General features: G+C 40.5%; 1 protein-coding gene and 1 non-coding gene across 2 annotated transcripts in view; both read right to left on the minus strand.

The window, feature by feature from the left end:
* Positions 1–622: 622 nt before the first annotated feature.
* The window catches only part of LOC118334431 (double-stranded RNA-specific editase B2-like), a 33,353-nt gene continuing 12,179 nt past the window's right edge, over positions 623–21,796 (minus strand). Inside the window, 10 exon segments of the mRNA XM_035670338.1 lie at positions 623–787; positions 2,495–2,676; positions 3,202–3,262; positions 3,264–3,324; positions 3,872–4,018; positions 5,096–5,290; positions 6,492–6,660; positions 8,685–8,802; positions 14,250–15,199; positions 16,341–16,427. Coding sequence (XP_035526231.1) covers positions 623–787; positions 2,495–2,676; positions 3,202–3,262; positions 3,264–3,324; positions 3,872–4,018; positions 5,096–5,290; positions 6,492–6,660; positions 8,685–8,802; positions 14,250–15,199; positions 16,341–16,427 — 2,135 coding nt within the window.
* On the minus strand, positions 19,657–19,738 carry trnas-uga. Its single transcript has one exon. It is a non-coding gene; the product is annotated as a tRNA-Ser (tRNA).

A 21,796-nucleotide genomic window follows, 5' to 3' on the forward strand; every position in this document is an offset into this window, starting at 1 on the left:
CTTCTGTATGCGCTGTGCTCAGTTGCATAATTGATTATTTACTCGTCTGTCCCGTGTCGCTCCAAAATCCCATCCTTCTTCTCAATTCTCTATTCTTTGTGCCTCATCCACATCCTCACAAACAAAAATATACAAGAAGTTCACTCTAATTCATATTCAGCCTTTAAAGAGTAACTAAACCCCCGACTCAAAACCTCTGTATGTTCGTATTTAGGGATATTGTTGATTGATTCACATCCAAATACTGTCATTTTAGTGCAAAGTATTTGAATTCTAAATATTGAATATGCACACGGATCGCCGTCTGCTGGTGGAAACACGGCTATTGTCAAAACAAAAGCGTCTCCCCTCTGCAGACTGCGGCCCGACACCACAGAGTTAGCCTCTTTGAGCTGCTAGATTAGCTAACGTTATCACACAGTTAGCACACACAAACAGCCACGAATGTGCTTCTAGTGACAATCAAAGCCGCTGTATTCCTGCTACACTGAGCGGTAATCAGTCTGTTTTTCTGGTTGACCTTTACCTCCCACATCAAACACCCTATAAGCCACAAGGCAGCTATATTATGCATTTTTTAGCAGGATTTCAGGGGTTTAGTTACACTTTAACACACAGTTTTTCACACACTGACTTTGAAGTGACCCAGTTCTGGAGGTTTTCTGAGCCACGTTCCCAACCCTCCACCCTGCAGAGCGTTAATAAACTGCTGCATCGCCCTTTGGTAGCGTCCGGCAGCCATCTTCGAACCAGAATATGTCCCTGGAGTGGCTTCTGCACCGTTCAACTGGGAAATAAAGACAGAAACATGATTCTCTATCATAATATAACAACCAAAATACACAAATAAAGTCAGATTTGTGGATAATTAAGAAGATATTTTGCGGCAATTTGAAATGGTTGTCTATAAGAAGGGTTCGTGTTGAATTCTCAGCTAAAAATAACATTTGCCAATCATCTGTTGTACTTTTCAAAATGACACCTGTCCCATGGAAACTGCTTTTTTTTTGGCAGACATTTTGACTTGTCAATGCAGAAAAAGCACAGGTGTGACTAATAACATTAAGCCTTAACTTTCCCTGTACAGCTCACCGGTAATTCAGCAGCCGGGACCTGGAACTGAAACTATTGGTCACACCTGTGTTTGACGAGTTAGGATGTCAGCAGTGAGAAAGGTCTATTAAACCTCTCCAGACTGACTCCCTCTTCCTCTGCTGTGTTTTCTAAACATATTTTACTTCTTGTTTCTTCAATTTGGGATTTATAAGCTTCACTGTGCAAAGTTTGGCACTAGAAAGCTGTTTCCACATTAATATACTTTCACTGTGCTCACCTTAAATCTCAGGTTAAAACCTGTATTTACGTGTATTTGATGTGGAAACTCAAAGCCTCCAGTGCACAAACACTGAGAATGGACATTTAAGTGTTGTAGATCGTAGTAGTTTTTAAATTTAAAAAAAAAAAAAAAAAAAATGTTTTTAATTTATTCTGGATTTTTCATAGAATATTTAATGAGGTAATTAATTTTTTTGTGGAAAGAAACATCAAACATAAATAATTATAGAGTATATTGAGTATGTTTATGTCTTATAGGGCCAGTCTGTGGGGTTTAGTGCCATCTAGTGGTGAAGTTGCAGATTGCAACCATTTGAATACAGATCATCAAACTACGGTGGCCTATCTAGAGTCAAAAAATGTAAAAACATGGCTCCCTTTGTAGATGAAAACAGCTCATTCTAAGGTAACAAAAACACAATGATTTTTGTTTTGAGGTGAGTATACACAAATTATATTCAATTTCTGCCAATAAATCCTCCTAATTTAAAGGTCCAATGTGTAACATCTAGGAGGATATGTTTCCATTAGTGTATAATCACCTGAATATAGGAATCATTGTGTTTTGGATTTTGGATGTAGAAAGCAGTAAATCTGTTCCCACTGATCTACAGAATATCCAGGTTTTTGTTCCTGTTCTCTCTCTGTCTCTCTTTGTCTTTAATTTGTAGTCCTTCTCTCTCATTCCCCCTCACTTCATTTAATTCTTTTTCAAGTCATTGAATCTTTAAAATACTGTGTCATTATCTAACTCGATGTTTCTCTGCCCCTCATTCGTTTCGTTTCCCTCCGTGCACGTTTTAAAATCTTTTTCAAACCAGTGTCTTCCCCCTCCATGTGATATTCAGAGCAGCTTCTTTCTTACAATGAGTCCAGTTGCTTCTGTAAATAATTACGACTCCTGCGTGCCGTCATCAAACTTTTACACCAAGATCACTCGGTTCAGCACAACCCTCTCTGCATACATATTTTAATTCACAGTGGAAATTAAACCCTGCTTTTAAAAACACCATTACTATTGTGGTGGTTCACATCTGAGACTGAGCTCCAAGACAGTTCGACTCATTTGCTCATCTTTTATTGGTGTAATGCCCCTTTGATGTGACACTGTGAATAAGTTTCTCCTGTCGAGGTTCAGTGTTTCCCGTCTCTGACTCACCTGCTGCCGCAGCCTCTGCCAGCGGGCGTACACGGAGCGCCTGCATAGCCTCGACGGCGTCCTTGATTCCTGCCTCCTTCCTGTGCAGGTGCTGATCTCCTCCAGGCCTCCGTCGCCGCAGCTCCAGTTCACGCTGGTGTTCGGCGCCTTCCCTGCCGGCCGGATATCACTACTGCTCAGACCTGCGCAGTCGGAGAGGAAACCACACAGGAGGATATTCTTTCACTACTACAACTTCTACAGTAGCCCAGAATGGACAAACCAAACACCTGAAGTCTCTCCTACACACACATTCTCATTTCCAGGTTGTCAAATACAAACGCGAGCAGTGTTCAATTAGTTGCAAACCGCAACTGCACCACTAAGATGGCCACTTAAATCCTACACACTGGTCCTTTAAGGTGATAATCTGCAATGATCACATTCATTTTTTAAACTTATATATTTTAGCTATTTAGTTTAGTTATTTTGGTTTGTTTTGATTATTCAAGTAAATCTCCACTGCATCAGTTGTCCTTTCATTTATCTGAAAGATGAACCAGAAACACACCATAAACCCCGGACCAGACCTGATTGCTAAAGATGATTAATATTTTAGTATGTGTAAAACAATTCCAGGAGGTGCACCTTTGGATCCTATACAAGCGAAGCACGCAGCTGCTGTCGTCGGGGTACGGGGGAAGGGCAGAGGCATTGACGGCGCGGACGGACGGTGGATACGGGCCGGCTCCAGTGACCCGTGTGGCTGAGCGTCCAACCCACCGTCAGGGCTGTGCAGGTAAACCGGCTCCACAGGTGGAGACAGGAGAGCCCCCTGGAGGCCCACAACGCTACACTGTTGAGACAACAAGTTTTTAAAAAAAACTGAGAGCAGAGTTTTTTCTGACAGCTTTTCAGCTAAGGAGATTTATCACTCAGGGCCATTAAGGTTTGACCGGCTGTTCGACCTGTTCTAGGACCGCACCAAGCTGTTTACCCTCCTGCCTGAACTGAGTGAACAACCGATAATTGAAAACACATCTGTACTGTCCCTGGAAAAACCAACTGGGTGAGAAGTGGGAAAGGAAGGAAAGAGAAGAGAGAGTGGTGATGAGAGACTGAAGCAGCCGTGAAACTGTGCTGGTTTTGGGTTGTTTTTAGGTAGTGATAAAATTGAAAAAACTAATTGCTGCAGATTGGCAACTTCCACGTACAATAAACCACAAACGTTCAGCTGATCTAATAAAACATACCTATAAATATTATATTCAATTACTGTCAATAGATCCTCCTGAATGTTTCACACTGGACCTTTAAGTATAAATTAACTGAAATGCCTAAAACTAAAGACATTATTAAATATCAGGACACACCTTCCAGGGCTGATTAGAAACTCACTTTGCCATCTTGTCGGTGCAGGACATGGTGACGAGAGGTTTGCCCGCCGCCACGCCGTCCCATTTCTGATTGGCTCTTCGTGCGGTGATCGGCAGCGTCCCCTCGCCTCCGTCCACCTTCACCCTGAGGTGACAGTGGAACCGCCTGCTGGGATCTGACGCAAAAAGAAAAATACTAACTAATAAATAATAATTAATACTCTCCCTTCCCCTGCTGTCACTGCTCAGCTGCAGTTACTATCTGCTAATCGGGCTAATTGTTTAAAACGTGTAAAGTCTTTACCAATATGTTGCAGAACAAGGATGTTTATTTTCTTACATGTGTTCTTAAGTGGAAGTCCGTCACTTACAATTAGTTTTAACACAAAAATGAATAAAATAAATGACACAGCCACGTTCTCTGATCACGTGATACATTCCTGTTGAAGGAACACTAATCAATGCACAGCTCCTACAGATGGATGAAACTTTGCACAGATGGTCCCCAGAAGATGAATCTTGCAGACTTTGGTGATCCCCTGACTTTTCATCTAGTGCCACCATAAGTTCAACACTTTTGCTCAATGCCTCAAGTCGACCAAAAAAAGCTGCCAGTGACGTTTTCTCAGCGTTAAGCTAGTTGCATGTTCCCACAGATGCAGTTACGCGGGCGTTACTCCTTTGCCACCTGTATTCCTCCTCTACTCTGCCTCTGATTGAACCTGACATTTTTTTCATCTCCCTCCTCATGTTTAAACCTTAACCAACGACAGCAACAAACACTAGACAGTCAGAGGCAGAGAAGGACGGAAAAGTAAGTAAAATCAAGCATTACGCAGGTGCTCAGCGGTTCGTACCCGGACTTACTAGGAGGTGGAGGTGAGAAGTAAGGATGCTTGTTTGGACACAATCTGACGCTAAAAACTGATGCTTAATTTCTGCAGCAGAAAACATATAAACATATTGTAGATGACATTTTATTCAGTCACTAACGGGCAGAGGAAACAGACGTAGCTGCTGAATGAAGCCACAAGTTCAGGTATTTATTACTTAACGTTTTCACAGAGTGTAAGTGTTTTATGGTGGACTTTACCTTTAAAAATAAATGACACTGAGGTTAGTGGGTTTGTGCAGCAGCAGCTAAGAACAGATCAGATATTAAAGATATTATAGTATATATCTACAACAAAGTGATCAGGTATATATTTATCATATTTACGACACTAGAGTATGTCATCGTTATCACCATCTGAATATGTTTGTCTCACATGCAGCTGTGGTCTCGTACGGGCAGTTGAGTCGAGCGTCTCCACACGGCGACGAGCTGACGTACATGTGGAAGAGGATGCCCTCCCGCAGTCGGAAGATGCCGCCGCCACCGCCGCCAACACCGCCTTTATTTGGTACGAAGATGGATTGTTCCTCGCAGTCTGCTGACTTACTTCAGAAAGGAAAGAAAAGTCCAACATGAGACAGAAACAAAGTGAAAGAAACAAAACAATTCTGGTAAAATAAACTATTGATCCATCTGGGAAACTGCATATTTTTATAGATTTTAATCTGTCGGTTTGTATTTATTGACAAGCTAAACAACCCTTGCAGATAAAGGTATTGGGATTAAAATATTAAAGAAAACATATTTAGTTCTCTGTGACATTAGTTGTGACTAAATGGCAACAATAAATAATAAGTCATGTTAGAAATTAAGTTTAACAGTCAAATATTCCGAGAATCTACTGCGGATGTGACTTGATCAGATTTCATTGACAACACCAGCAACTGTTACCTGATTCTCACATTCTCAATTTTGATACCTGACATAACCTTTTCCCAAGAGAGCCTTCACAACACAAATACAGAAATCCTTTTAAATAACTAATATGGTGGCAGATGACTTACCTAGTTTATGGTATCATAATTATCGCAATATATTGAATTGTATCGTGATACGTATCGCCATATTCTTGCCAATACACAGCCTTAGTGACCAGATTGACTTGTTTGTCATTAGTTTGGTGATACTTTTATCATACTATTTTTTCTGTCAACAAATCAGATTAACAATTAATGTATTTACTAACTAAAGTATTATCTGTGTATAAGGGCCTGATAGATTTTCTTCCTCTGTGCCTCTGTGCCAGAGCTCCACCATCTAAAAACTATTAAAAACGCATCAATGAGCCACACTGTTGCACTGTGAGACATGTTCCTTCATCACCATGAACAAATACACCATCCTGCTGCACCAAATACTCACTAGAGCACCGAATGTGGATTCAACCGCCACTGGAAATAGTCCCCACGCAAATGCACTATTTTCTCCTGTTTGAATAAAAACTAAAAACTAAAGAGAGCAGCTTATTTAGGAAATTGCGGAACCTTTTTAAAAAGTGATATTTGTGTTTTTCAAGATTTACGTCTTCAATAGGAACCAATGGGTTTCGAGCCGAGAGCCACAAACAGGAAGTCGGAAAGTATTGACAAACTGACTAAATCTGTTGGTTTTGTTTTTAATTAGATTTAGGACAAGGCATCATTAAAGCAGCTTTGTACTTTAAATGAAAGCTTTTAAAAACAAATCTGAAGGCAAATTCCCCGCCGACACTGGACAGCGAAGAAAAACCAAACCATAAAAGTCGTACCAGAGCAGCAGCTCCAGCTGAGCGTACAGGAAACGAACCAGCGCCCTCCGGCTGACGACTTCAGCGTGGCAGTCGCTGAGCGTACCGCCGTAGTCGCTCACGTTGTCCGAGTCCAGACACTTAGTGCCGGTGGCCAGAGACACAACCTGGGCTGATCTGAGGTCAAACCCTGGAAAAAAGACAAGACAGTAAAATGAGAGTGAATCTGTAACAGCTAACAGGTTTCTGGTGGCATGTTGAGCACAGAACGATTGAGCCTCTGATGGAACGAGACATTCAACATGATGCAAGTTCAAACAAGACGCCTGATATGACTTTGAGAACAGGAATAAACAAGACATCTCCTCTCTACTCTCCTCCGCCTCGGTGTCTCATCACTACCATAACATTAACAGGCTGCGACGAGCTAATGAAAAGTGCATGACTGAACAATCGCTCAGATCAACGCGTCAAAAAAACAGGCGGCGGAGCTGCAATCTGGCCTCATCAAAGATTCACGGGACGGTAAATAAGACTGCCTCCGCTCTGGATCCGAGCAGGGGTAATGTGAGGTGACTTGTTTGTTTGAATTGCAGTGATACATTTTTATGTGAGAGATGCTCCCGTGCGCTCTGAATGAAGAGCGGCAAAACATTTTCATCCCCCCTGTTTTTATTTGAACAGCAGGGGTTGTATTTTAACATCTTTTTTCAGAGTCAGAAGATGTGTCCAAACTCAGGAGTTGGATGATAGTCTAGTTAGGATATGTCATAAAGGACCTTCATGGATTGAATGTGGCTGAAAAATGAGAATTAAGTGTTTTTGTGTAAATAAAGAGGACACAACTAGGATTTTAGGACGAGTTTGGTTATACTGGGATCAGACTGCACAGTATTTAGGTCTATTAATGTCGTCACCTTGTCAGATTATAAATCTTAGAGTCATAAATTCTTATTAACTTAACACACAAGACTGGAACTTCTACGCTTTCCAAAAACCTGAAATAAGGAGGAAGAGGAGAGCGTGAAGCTGGTCGTGGCTATGGAAAAAAAGATTTTGAAAAGTGATGTTTGAATATGTTTTTTAGCTTTAGCATGACACTAGTGAACTCTGCATCATTTCATGTTGTATTCTGATTGGCTGGTTTGTGAAAGTGGGTCGTAACAACAGTCACAATGTGTTTGAAATCACACACTGACGTACTATTTATACTTTATAAGTATCATGTCAACCTGTACTCAACCGCCTTAAATGTGGTTTTTGTGACAGGTTTAGCCATTTATTTCCTATTTTTATGCGTTACTTCATCACAAAATTCACTTCAGAGAATTTCTTAATCGGGAAATCAACTGTGTCGATTGCAAATATCGGCAGTTTTATGAAAATTGCTGATAAATTGAAAAAGTGCTCAAACATTTTTGGAGTTGAGAAGCTCCAGAAGAACCAGCGGGGGCAGCTAGGAAGCCTTTCTCTCCAGTAAGTCCTCTCACATTAATCAACCCCCCACAGCCTCACAGACATTTTTGGCTACTGTTAGCACTGTAAACTTTCTAAGATAACTTACAGAGACAAACACTAAGATAGCACCACCCTCCTCCTCCTCCTCCTCAATTCAACAACCTCCTTTTCTGCTCCTCAGTAAAATATACAGACAATAGCTGCTAATACAGCCCGCTCCATCTGTGATATTAACCTTAATTATTGTTCTATTAATCAAACCCGAACCACAAACAGTAGCCTTTGGGGCCCTCTTAATATGTCTAAAGATAATCCTGTAAAATATTACATTGATTGTCAGAGGAAATGTTGATTTGATACAGAGAATGTTTGAAAATACTCCAGTGTGAACAGTCGGCATACTTAATCAGTAGGGAGTACGTTAGTATGAGATTTGTAACACAGCCTAAGTGTGTTTCTATACACCTGATTATGCTCACTTTTAATAACTTTTAATAATATTTTTGGGCACTTGAAGGGAGCAGAACCCAGTTATGAACATTGAAATATCATCCAGTTGTAGTCCTGGAGCCCGGATGTTAAATAACTTCCTCCTTCAAAAAACAGAACCCATCGATGAAAGCACTGTCAGAAAAACAGGTATTGATTAAATTCAAAATCCATCTAGACCCTGGCCGCCTGGTAACCATGGTTACCTAAACATTGACGGTTCCCTCTCTCAGCATCCAGCCCTCTGTCATCGTCTCCAGCACTCACCTCTGGTCATCACGATCCCCGCCAGGACCTTGTGACGGGCGTGCGAGGTAGAGAAACAGCTGTCCGTCAGCTCTGCGTATTTCTCTCTCACCAGGTGGAAGATCGACTCCGCAAAGAACTGCAGAAGAAACAGAGACGGCGTTTAAAGTCGGTTCTTTCCTCCTTTTATTTGACTTCTGTGTAAGTTTATTGCTTATTATGAGATGTATTTATTATCACTCTAACTACAGTGATTTTGTCTCATGTTATTACTCTTTTGTCTGACATGTAAACAGGAAGTATAATGTTGCCATGGAGACAGAGTTCCCATAAGTCCTGGAACACCTGGAAATGTAGAGACTAGTTTTACAGTCGTGGAAACACCTGGAAATTGATTAAAATGACCAAATATCCTGGAAATAATCTACGTTTTCCTGGAAAAATGTAATTCCTTTGCTGTGGCCAAATTCATTTTCACAGTTCGTAGTCAATAGACCTTTTTCACAGCAGCCATTTTGACATGAAATAGTAAAAAAAAACACAGGAGTTACCAGTGATTCTGATAAATATGTTGGCTCACTGGAAAAAGGCTTGGCTACACTAAATGAAACAAAGCCTTTGTTAGTGTCATTGGTAACACTTTACCCTACTATTTCATGTCAAAACAACTGCTGGGAAAAAGGTGTACCACCGTTTGTGAGCTAATGCTGTCGTGTATTGTCAAGAACTTTTTTTTAGCCATTATTTCTTTTACATTTTTGCCATTTTGCACCATTAAAATGATGCTGAATTAGCTATTAGCAGCTCCTGTTAGCAGTGTACCCACAGATGTACGGACAACTCTCACTGGAAAACTTAAAAACATGATGATTCTCGTGGCAAGTTCTGGAGCACCTTTTTCTATGGACATCAGAGGAATGAGGAAGTCACACTGAAGCTCAACACGAGTTCAGATCCGACTCAGTTAAGATTTTGGCGCTAATTGGGGAGCTAATTGTGCCAAGTACCTCCACAGCCTTGATGCGCTGTGTGCGAACAGCCACTGCTGCTGCTCCAGCTGTTCATATGAGGCCAAATCAGCAGCCAAACTACACGTCCTGTTGTTTTCAGAACAACAACGGCATGCAATTATCCCTTTCACCTCCCGCAGCGTCTTTGTAGAAACTGATTGCACACTGGCTTGCTTTAACTTGACCTTTGATCCCAAAGGGAATATCCTGCAGTAAGTTAAAGTTAAACACACTTCCTCTCTCAACAACCAAGACGGATTTATCTATCCATCTATTTTCAACCTTTAAACTTCAACTTGCTCTTTCTGGGTCGTCTTCTTTGCTGCAAAGTTTCTGAAACTAATTATAAAATAAATTAAACTACTTGTTACCGTTATAATACATCTTTTTTTCAGTGTGTTACCAGCCGGGAACAAACTCCCATAAATTCACAATAAAGTGTGAGTGAACGCTCACAGAATGCTTTCTTTCTTGCATTTTATTTAATAAATACCAACAAAATCTCTTTTGTTTCAGATGTTTTTGGGTTCTGGTTTCTTCACTTTGTGCCATCCATCACCCTTGTATGTTGATTCTTTAAAGGTCCAGTAAAACATTAAGGACATAATATTTATAGGTCTATTTTATTTTTTATTTGTGTGTAATAACATGATTATAGGAATCGTTTAGTTTTTGTTACCTTAGAATGAGACGAAAAACAACCCCAAAAGAGAAATATCCTAAAACACAAGCGAGATAATTAACATATTAAAACGTTTTTTTATATCCAAAATACCAAAAATAAAATGCTAAAACTGTTCATCAGAACCATTTTAACACAATATTTACAAATGTCAAAGAAAGCAAAAGACAGTTACTTCTTATATAAAATCTCTATTTACTATAAACCCTATTACTCTTTAATGTTCCTACACTTACAAACAGTTGGCTAGAGTTGGTTATATTTAAACCTGAGGATATTGTGACTTCTGCTGTCTTATTTCCCACAGACAACAGCCACTGAAGACACACAGAAACCTTCAAATAAAGTGTGCAGAGATGCACTAACAGCTGTGACATTCGCCTGGACCTCGAGTACGAGCTCACCCAAAAAATCTCTTGACAGTCTGTCAATGATGTCCGAGACTTTTTCTCACTCGAAAACTCTGCGGAGGAAGAAGTGTCGCACTCCCACTTGTCAAAATATGTCCTAATTATATTTTTAGGAGGACTGTCACTCTTTTGGCAGACGTCACGAAGTTACAGTTAACGGCTAGATGCTGCAAAAGTTCAGCAAATGCCAAGAAACAACACAACTGCGAGGAGAGTTAATCGGAAGGAGGACCAGTGGCACTTCTGACAAGATCATCGATATCAGCTGAAGATCTCACTCCATCAATCCCCTTTTTGCTCAGTTTGGAGGAAGGAAGATGAAATGTTTGACAGCCACAGTAGCTGCAAATAATTCACCTTTAATACATTTGGGTAAACTAGACTTCCCACTGATCGTGTAAAGTTTAAAACAACTTGCTGCACTCATTAAAATGATTTGGATGTCAGATTTTATGCAGCTTTAATGACACAAGGAGTAAAGTTGAAGATAATTTTAGGAGATTTGTGACTGTTGTCTAGTTTAAGGTTAATGAGTAGGGCAAATTATATTTCTACTGGAACCACACGTAACTTTAACACGTTGACTGCATCTTAAATCAGCAAACGTTCACCGTTACTGTTTGTGATAACCAAAACAAGCAACTGTAATCCATTTACGTGTACAGGTTACTATAAAAGTGAATCCTACAGTTGCCAGTTCATTTTCACGGCTTCTAGTGATAAATAATGCTTTTACTGGGTGGAAATTTGACCATTATTTGGTTTTTAAAGCAGAAATAGTGCAAATTCAAACCTTTTAGCTGTGAAAATATTGCTACTGCCTGAATTTACTTAATGAAAAGCAAGTTTTTATCTTTTCTCTGTTGTTTTATAGAATATGTAAAAGTCATCTTACTGGTATTTCTTTTGTTTTCTTAGGTTAGGGTTAGGGACTACATTTTTCAACAGGTAATTAGTAACTGTATCAGATTACCCTCGCAACCTTGGTATTTCACGACTTGGGACAGGTGAGACTCAACAATCAATTATCTTTCTCGGCTCTGATTGGTTGTTTTTACACAAGAATCCACTTGCAGATACCATCAGGAGCACAAGGAGGACCCAGAAGAATCAATAGATCTGATATATATACAGTATATATATATATATATATATATATATATATTAGTAACTGTAACAGTATTAGTAACTGTATATATATATATATATATATATATAGTGAAAGTTTTAGCAAATATGGCAAAACGTAATTTTTCTGAAAGTTACCTACTAATACTGGACTAAAATAATCAGTATTTGTAGAGACTTAATAGTATCCAAGTGTATGTAAATGTATCCAGATCAGTTTGACTTTGCGGCATCTAGAGGTGAAGTTGCAACCAACTGAACACTGCTCGCGTCAGTATTAACAACCTCGGAATGAGAACTGGCTGTGAAGAGTGTGAAAAAGCCTTATCTACAGCCAGTGTTTGGTTTGTCCGTTCTGGGCTACTGTAGAAACACAGAAGTATTAAACCAGATCAGATTGAAACGTATAAATAGACAAGAGATTCTGACACACTAATGAAAACATACTTATGAATATTATTTTCCATTTCTGCCAATAGATGCTCCTAAATGTTATACAATCTTGTTACACCCCCTTTAAGACCAACACCTTCTGACCAGTCACTATGACTATATAACATTTACATGACCAACTTGATCCTGGTGCTGTGTGGGGGAAACTGATCTAATTAGTGCTGTTAAATAAATATAAATTTGATGTTTCTCAGTCTGCTGTAGAAGAAAGTTTCCTTCCCAATCCCTCACACTGTACTTTAGATTTAAAAAAGGTCAGATTTTTGTAAAATTCGGAGCACTTCCTAGTCAAAAATGTCAAAAATAACATGTCACACTGAGCGTATCTGCTTTAAAAAACCCAACATGTGTAAAATATGTGTAGAATTTAAACTTTGAATGTCATTAATTACTCCAAACTCCCAGAAATGTGGACATGACCTCTGTGTTTAACTCACTCATTTTGTAAAGAGCAGGTGTTTCTTTGGAGCGAAACTCTCTGGCTCAACGTTTTCTGGATGACAGTGGCACAAGGTCGTGTGTAATGAGTGTGTTAAACAATTATCTGTCAGATTATTATGCTCTTCACACCGCCTTCTCGCTCCACCTCAATCTCCTTGGTGTGCTGCCGCTCCTCCTTCATCCCTAATGTGCTATAATAATGTTCATTAATGCGTCACGCCGCCTGACAGACAGTTCATATTGAAGGGGAGATGATGCTAAATGATCAGTTGGGGGAGGCCGTGAAAAAAAATGGTCTTCTAGACAAAGAGGGGGAGGGAAGCTTCTGCAAATTGTTAAGTTCTGGTGTGTTGGCCTAAAGCGGGGTAAAAAAAAAATCACCCTTTTGTTCGAATTCAGAGCGTCAAAATGCATCCAAAATGTACCCTCTGCATCCTCCCTGTCTATGGATCCTCACATCAAATCTCCCCCAGGGTTTAATAAAGTATATACATGTCTCTTTTAAAGGCTCCGTATTCCTCTGCACATTTTGGGTGACGGTGTGGTTCTGCATGTTCAGTCGCCACCTTCAGCTCCGTGGAGCCGATCTCGGGACACAAATCTTCTTGTATTCATAAAGAACGACAGCAAAAGACGTAGCGGACAATTCTCGGAGGCTCTAAGACATAATGAAGTTGTTTAGATGCTACAGACGAGCGTACAGGACACCATCCGGCTCTCATGGCCTCAGGACATGATGGTCATGCTGATGTGCGGCACACTCCATTTGGTGGCACACGGCGCACCTCGGACCCATTTATCCAGACCATTTAGAAGACTGGCAAAAAGCTTAAGAGATAACGGGCGAATTCAGTGCTTGAAGCTGACGTGTCACCACTAATGTCTCTGTGTGGGAAATGTGTCTTTAACGCGTGAAGGACATTTGCTGATACGCCAAATCTGAGGATGCTGACCATTCGTCTACTAATGGGTCAGGTGGCAATTTATATGTGCAGTAGTTATATTATGGTCTCTAGTTTTAAGGTTTTTCTGTATTGTTGATACTATTATATTATTTTAACCCTTCAGAACCTGAAAGAAATTAAATTTTCTAGACAGAAAATTATTCAAATGGAATGTATTTATTATAAAATTAACTTTTTTGTGCAAGAATTGTGTCCTTTATAATCCACAGCTGAGGCTGATGGTGAATGTCATCAGTTTTGCAGGTTGTTAATCTTAATCTGATGGTGGTGCTTAATGAAAAGTAAACTGATCACCAAAGTAAGTAGGAGTCACTGTCTGGCCTCTTTCACCATATTGAACTATATTTTCCTTCTGAACCATTAACTTTCTTGCTGTGAAGCCTCTCTGGCAACTAACAATCCACTCATGCCAAATGCAGTGTGCCTTCTTTCTAAAAAAAACAGACATCTTTAACTCTATACACTGTGTGGTGATAACAGAGGACTGACCTACTCACCTGAGGTAGCTGATTTTTTGCTCTGCTGCCCTGGAGGCCCGTGAACTTCCTCTCCGGTCCCACACTTATGTTGTAAATACACTGTAGGACGGCTGCTGCTGCCTGGGCCTTGGCCAGCCTCTTACTGTGCCCACACCCTTCAAACACCCTCCCCTCCACCCGAACCACCATAACAAAACTCCTCATTGGCCTGCCATGAACTCTCTCTGTCAGGCACATGTACCTGAGTCCTGGTCGCAGCTCATTGAGCAGCACCACTGGGCTGAGGTGCTCTAGAAGCGAGGTGCTAAGGGCTCGTCTTTTTGGGTTTGTCGAGGAGACCAAGTCCAGTGTGAGTCGGACAAGTCTTCTGTGGTTGTAAATGCTGGAGAAAACCTCGTTTTTTGCTGTGTTGCAGTGCAGTAGATCGCAGTTTTCACGCAACGATGGCTCAAACTCTTTGAGGAATGTGTCGGGGATGTCCAGTTTATCCGCTGTGAAATCCGTAGGAGTGCTGGTGAAGTTCCCCATGGTGGCGTGAGCCTGGGAGGCGTTTGGGAACTGGATGAATGACCGCAGAGCGAGTTCTGCGGCCCTCATCTTGGCCTGCTTTTTTGTGGATCCTCGGCCCTCAAAGCGGAAACCATTTACCTCCACACCTACAGAAAACACTGGAGCATGCAGTGGGCCAGTCTTTGACATGATCTCGTATCGCAGACCGGGTCGTAACTCGTTCAACTGCACCAGCGCGTTCTTCTGAGTGACAGCCCAGGCGGCTCTTTTACAAGTTAAGTGGCTTTGGTAGAGCAGCCGGTCTTTTCCATCCAACAGCGGCTGCTTCCTCTTCAGAGCTCTTGGGCCGTGGATGGGGAAAGTTGTGCAAAAAGTTGATGGATGATACTTTCGTAGGAGGTCACAGTCCATCTGGATTTTATCATCCTGATTCTCATTCACCTCCAAACTGCTAGTACCTGCAGAAACACAACATGAAAGTTTTAGAATCACAATGCATTTTGTAAGCGTGAGTAGCCAAACATGTAACACAAGAAACGAGATGAGCCCTTAGCAGCCTTCTGAGACTGTACTTAAGTACAGAGGTGCTTTGAGCTAAATGCTAACAATCTCACAATAACAAGGTTGATGTTAAGTTAACATTTGCTAATTAGCACTTAACACAAAGTACAGCTGAGGCTGATAAGAATTTAAGTCATTAGTTTCGCAGGCATTTGGTCATTAACCAGAGTACTGGACAAATATAGTGTTTACATGCACTTACAGGACCAGTGTGTTGTAGAAAATGACCCTCAGTAGATAAAAATGTATCATTTTTATTTCCAGATGATTAAACACAGATGAGGGTTTCTGTGAAACCCAACCTAAATCATAGAAACCAGGTTTCTAATTTGTATGACAGTTAAGAAATGTGCTTACTGGAGACAGCTGTAAATGCACTGACTGAAACTTGGTGCTCGATGAAAAGTCATTCTGAGGGGAAAATGAACGACTTTACAAGATTGGAGTGGAGTCACAAATGTGAACCTCACGGTGAGATCTCCAATTCATCATCTGAGGGGAGTATGTCTATGTTCCCACAGCCATATGTTCCCACAGCCCTATGTTCCCACATTTCTATGTTGTTGTTTTTTCAAAATTAGGCCCTATGTTCCCACATTTCCTTTTTCATAAATTTGTATCAGATTGTATCTCCCTTTCTCCCCCTAACCCTAACCACATAGGGCTGTGGGAACACAGGGCCTAATTTTAAGAAAAATCATAATTTTAAGAAAAATCATAGAAATGTGGGACCATTGGGCTGTGGGAACATAGGGCTGACCCCTATCTGAGAACCATGAATGCCTACAAAATGTCATGGCAATCCATCTGATAGAAAACTAAAACCTAACCAAACTGCGACTGTATCACAACGTTGATCACTCAAGCTTTATGTTGAAAGTCTAACTGGATGTTGAATATTTATGCTAACTCGATCATGGAGCCCTTCACATACAGAAAGGAACGCTATAGGCTGTCCAACCTGCAGTATTTGACAAGTATTTGTGGCATAATACGCAGTGTCTGTTGGTTACTTGGCCAAGGAGGAAGAAGATTTACTTGAACTGTCTGCATCCTCAGCTGATGACGCTCCAGCATCCCAGTGTCTTATGGGACCGATGAGGGTTGATAACATGTTGCTCCGTCCTGAAAAACAGCATAAATACACCAAATTATTAAACATTTGCTCCACAGCGTGACGAAAAATCGTATACATCACAAATAGACAGATACAGTATTTCACTACAGTATAACTCGATATCACAAAAAAAACAACTCATCGCTGATATTTTTGTGTTGGTGAAATGAGCCCAATTACACTCGTGGTTCTGAATGCTCATATGCCATAGTTTTATATTCACTCCCAACCGTAAAGGTAATGAAATGTACTGAGGTAAACACATTTATGGTGATAGTGCAAACGTATTGAGCGAGTCCGGGAGGGCCATTAGACTTCCCACTAAATGGACGGAGTGGAAAACAAACAGAAAGGCGGCTTAGAGGCAGCCAGGGTAATTGAAAGGTGTCGGTGATAAGGACGGAGGTTTTCAGACGGGAAGCATCGAGGGGCTTAAACTGAATGAGAAGCTTTGTCTTATTAACCCAGTCACACCGTTTTTGAATCAAACGCGGCCGTTTTTCATTAGATTTCAACAGATTTGGTGAGAAAAAAACAGATGTCCTTAGTGTGATAATAAAAAAATATATACTTCACACATACAACCATGTTACTCCAGATTTGGTGGTTTTTCATCTTTACCCACATCCTTTCTTATCTCCCACCAGTTTTCTTTGGAAACACATTCAATAAATCTGCTGTTGTGTTGTGAAAAGTGCTACGATGTAAAGCGGTTTGGAGGATTATACGTGGACGATCTACCCTGAGGCGAGCACTGGAGACATCACAAACAACCACCAGGAGAATAACAGATACTTTATACCAAAAACATCAGTCTCCGAATTTAACCTGAATATTAAACATTAAATATATAGTATGTCTTTAGCAGATCATGGTATCAGACATGTCAGACTCCAACCAATATGTTTATAGTTCACCTCATGTCCAAAGCATCACAGAGGTATATTTCGGTAATGTTAGTTTTTATTTCAGCGCTTTGTGAGGCATCAAACACTTGTTGAATTGCTTATCCTCCATTATGACACACACAGGATAAAACACGTTTTGTGTCCAATTCTGAGTTTTTATTCATTAAATCAGGCCACTGTTCGGGGTGATACCACGTCGTCTGAGCCTGGCATTAGTCTGTCCTTACTCGAACCACTGCATCCTTAAAGGATAGGTTGCATTTTTTTTTCCTAATAAAAAAATACTTGCAACTACATTGAGAGTTGTTTGGTGTAAAAATGCTCTAACAAACAATTATCCTCCCGGTGCTGCGTAGGTTTACTGCTGCTGGTGTTTTGTCCTGACAACAAAGATGGTATTTCGTTCTAAAAAAGACTTTAAAAAAGCTTGATTTTGGTAACAAATTATACATCCTTTTACCTCCTGAAAAACCTCCAAACTCAATAACTTATCCACATTTTCTGATTTGAGGATTTGGCTTCAGGAAACACCCGCAGCTCTACCACTGTAATAAATCACCTGCTGATCCCTACCGGCCCCCTGAATCAGTGACCCCATTTATCCCCATTTATCTGCTGCCCTGCCACCATTTAACAGCTTTTGTTTAGCAGTGCATGTGGGGCAGAATATACACCACATACAGACATAAACACAGAGAAATATGGGCTGCAGTGGCAATTATATTTGATATCTACTGTTGAATGAAATATTAATGTTGATGTCTGCCCATAATAAAACATATAATGGATCAACATTACAATAATGAGACACTTTATTATTCATTGAGGCCATAATAATCTGTAGGTACCAGTACACATTCTGTAGCAGTCTGACAATTCATGTTTATTTTAGCTTTAAGATATCTTAATCTTATTTTAAATTATTACTAAGATTACACGTTGCATGAAGCTGTACATAAATCAAATATACTGATATTGCACTACTCATCAAATTCTAATGAATCTCACTGAATCTGTAAAACAGCAATATTGCTTTTGTTTTTTAAAACAACATATTGGTATCAAATATGATGACTACAAAGTAATGAATGTGTGTTTTTCTAAATGTTTTTGACTTCCTGTGGGTAATTTTACTGCCTGTTTTGGCCAATTTTTACCCCTGGTGACTGGTGATTCTAGAGGGCACTGCAATGCAAACTAAAAGTCATTAGAATAATGAAGAGTGCACACTAAACTATTCTGCATTAACCTTGCACCTTGCAGTTATATTAGGCGTGTGATGCCATTAAGTGGTGGGTTGATATGAGCGAGAGCTGTGAGATGGGATGTGAATGTAATGATGTGAGTCTGGAGCTTCTGAAGGCAGCGGCAGGTGGAGGTTGGAGATGTTTTAATGACCTGCATCATCACAGCTAATGGGGCCATTTATTTTGGGATGAAAAAGATAATAACTGTGTTGTCTTTGCGTTATATCGGCTAAGCCCTCGCACCTTCCCACACTTTTCTGTCAGTTTCCCACTCCCACTCGCAGACACACTCCGTCTCATTCAAGTAGCACTTCATTAACTCACCCATTTGTGAATTGCAGTATTAGACTTTACACTTGGTTTAAGTAGAGGTTAACCAGGTTGCAACGTGACAAATGGTTTGCTTAATCTACCTGTAATCTTCTTCAGAAGCAAATCTACAAAATGCATTTGCGAAGCAATTTAGAGATTAAACTGCCGCTGCTGTTTTGCAACACAGGTGATATAAAGGTCTCTCTGTTTAAAACAATCAGAGTAGACTATACTTTCAGATGGTTACTGTGTCATTCTCTATCAGTCAGTTTGTCTTTTTGACTACTATATAAGATACAAAATACATATTGTGTAAACCCCACCGTGTGTCAACAGTTATGGCTTCTAGCGACGTGATTGAGAAGTGACAGCAATTCGCCTCTTTTGTGACTTTCCTTCACTTTTGCAGCGATGCTATGACAGTATGACTGCATTTACAACTAGTTATATCATGTGGTCTGTATCTGAATGTCTAATCTGGACCAGTAAATGCATAGAAATCACTCAAACAGTATGAAACTTTAACCAAAACACAGATAGCAGTGGAGCTCCCATAGGCAACCAGTAGTGATAAATAAATTGTTTAAAGCCACCCTTGCTCCTACAGTTGGATGTTTGATCTTCACTGTGCAGAATGATGTATGTGCAGAGTTTGACACTCAAAGGATGTTTTCACTTTCACCTGCTGACAGTGGAAAGCTTCTCTGTGGGCCTACGAGCATGTTTTTTACATCTAAGGGATCATTAAATAAATCAATAAGGAATCTAAACACTGTAAGCAGGGTTTGAACCTGCACGTGGAAACCCTATTGGATTTCAAGTCCAATGCCTTAACCACTCGGCCATCACAGCTACACACTGATAAAGCATGTAGCCACAGAACACATTGCAATCAGGATGCGATCACATCAGCCAGAGCATAGCTGTACGCTCACATTATGACTGAATCTCAGCTAATGACATCGATTGAAAGGTCACCCAACTCCACCCTCTTCCTGCTCATCAAAAGCTGCACATAAGTCCTTCCTCTGCACAGGACACATAAGTAGTCGCGTTGCTTCAGCGAGAGACTCGTAAGATGTGCAAGATGAGGCTTGTGTGACTAAAATTCTCTGATTATGTCCTCATAGAATAAGTATGGGTAGGTGCTTGTAAAGTTTGCATTAAGAGCTCATAAATGACATGACAGCGCCCTCAATAAACTGTTGATTCCGCAATGTGAAAGCCATGAGCCCTGATTAAGCAGTATTGAGTCCAATACTGTTGAAAGGTCCTTTGCATGCAGCAATCACTCTCCATACTATCAAGTAAATTGTACATCACTCTGAGCCCCTATTGGATTACCTGTGTCAGCCATCACAGCGTCCAGCAGTAGCAAAATCCTCTTGTACTTGAGATAAATTTTATCAGATGACACTTTTTTATCTTTAACCTGCACTTATCTTTCATCTTTCCCCTTCATGTTGTACATCTAGTAAAGGCATCACTTATAGCAGAAAGTGCAAACATTAATTAATGTTATTAATTCTTCACAGAGCAGTCACTTGGAACCAAAAGACTGTAATTTACTGGACAAGAGACAAAAAGACAAAAGAGCCGAGGACAAATGAGGACGGGGAAGCTTGCATCGCTTCATATTCCACAGTGCTTGTGTTTATCAAACCTTAGAGGCGAAGTTTCTCCATCCAGCCGCTGTTAATGAACCTTATTTAATAGAATAATGAAATTAGGCATGGCGGGGGGGGGGGGGGGGGCGAGAAGCACCCGCTCGCTGTCCGATGTGTGTGTGGTCTGACAGCTGTGGATAATCTCATTTGCTAAGCGTAATTAATGGCAAGTGGTTTCATTTACTTGTAATGTGGACTGTCTTTCCTCAAGGGCAAAGAAATATGGAAACTTTTTAGAATAATTTCTCTATCTACTGCCTTCATATTAGTAATGATATTTGTAATAGTAGATGTTTGGTTCATTATTTTTTTATCTAAGAAGATTTCCTTGGCCTTTCTTGCTTATTACATTATTTACTTCCCTGGGGTTTATATGAGCCTGAACACAAAGACTTCTCTGGTACAGTCTTGTTGCTTAGAAACCCCACTAAAAGGTATTTTTATTATTATAACAGGACTCTCATGACCTACCCTACTCAAGCCTTCCCAATCAAAGTAACTGTGATGGTTCAGATGTAGGACTCAAAATCCAATAGGGACTCACCACACAGTAATTATAAATCCCACAAAGACATTCCCTGCATAGCAAAGATTGGCCAGGCTACAGCACTCGTCTGGTGACATACAGAAAGCTTTTTTAAAGCTTTATATGCGGTATATTCTGACATCCGTTCCCAAGTTTAAGACCCATTCACACCTTGACTCAAGTGCCAGCTGTCACTTCACAGCCAGGTGGACTAACAACCCACAAGTGACCTCAAAAACCCCTCCAGTTGTAAACAATCCTTCAGAGGTTAAACGCCTGGGACTCTCCACCAGTCAGCTAGAACTGCCTCTCATCTTTTCTCTACTTTGACATTGCAACTGTAGATTTTAGGGGTGTGCACCTCTCCCTTCAATCCAATACCTATCTAGATACATGGGTTATGATACGATTCAGGGACAATGCCATAGCATGACCATGTCATCTCACCAGGTAAGTGTTAATCGTGCTACCAAGACTGGGAACCGGTCCAACTTTTATTTAAAAAAGGTTTGAAAACAAAACTATTGCACAGCGATAAGACTGTTGTGCATTTTGATTCTATTCTAAATATGCCATTGCCCAAACATAAATAATTGACAGTAACTGTAGAGACAGAAAGCAAAAAGGAAAGTTTCAACCCTCACAGCCTTTGTGTGTGCAGCTGTGATGGCCGAGAGGTTAAGGCGTTGGACTCGAAATCCAATGGGGTTTCCCCGC

This window comes from Morone saxatilis, unplaced genomic scaffold (genome assembly GCF_004916995.1).
Source record: "Morone saxatilis isolate NCDOM2014 unplaced genomic scaffold, NCSU_SB_2.0 Contig23, whole genome shotgun sequence".
Lineage (NCBI taxonomy): Eukaryota > Metazoa > Chordata > Actinopteri > Moronidae > Morone > Morone saxatilis.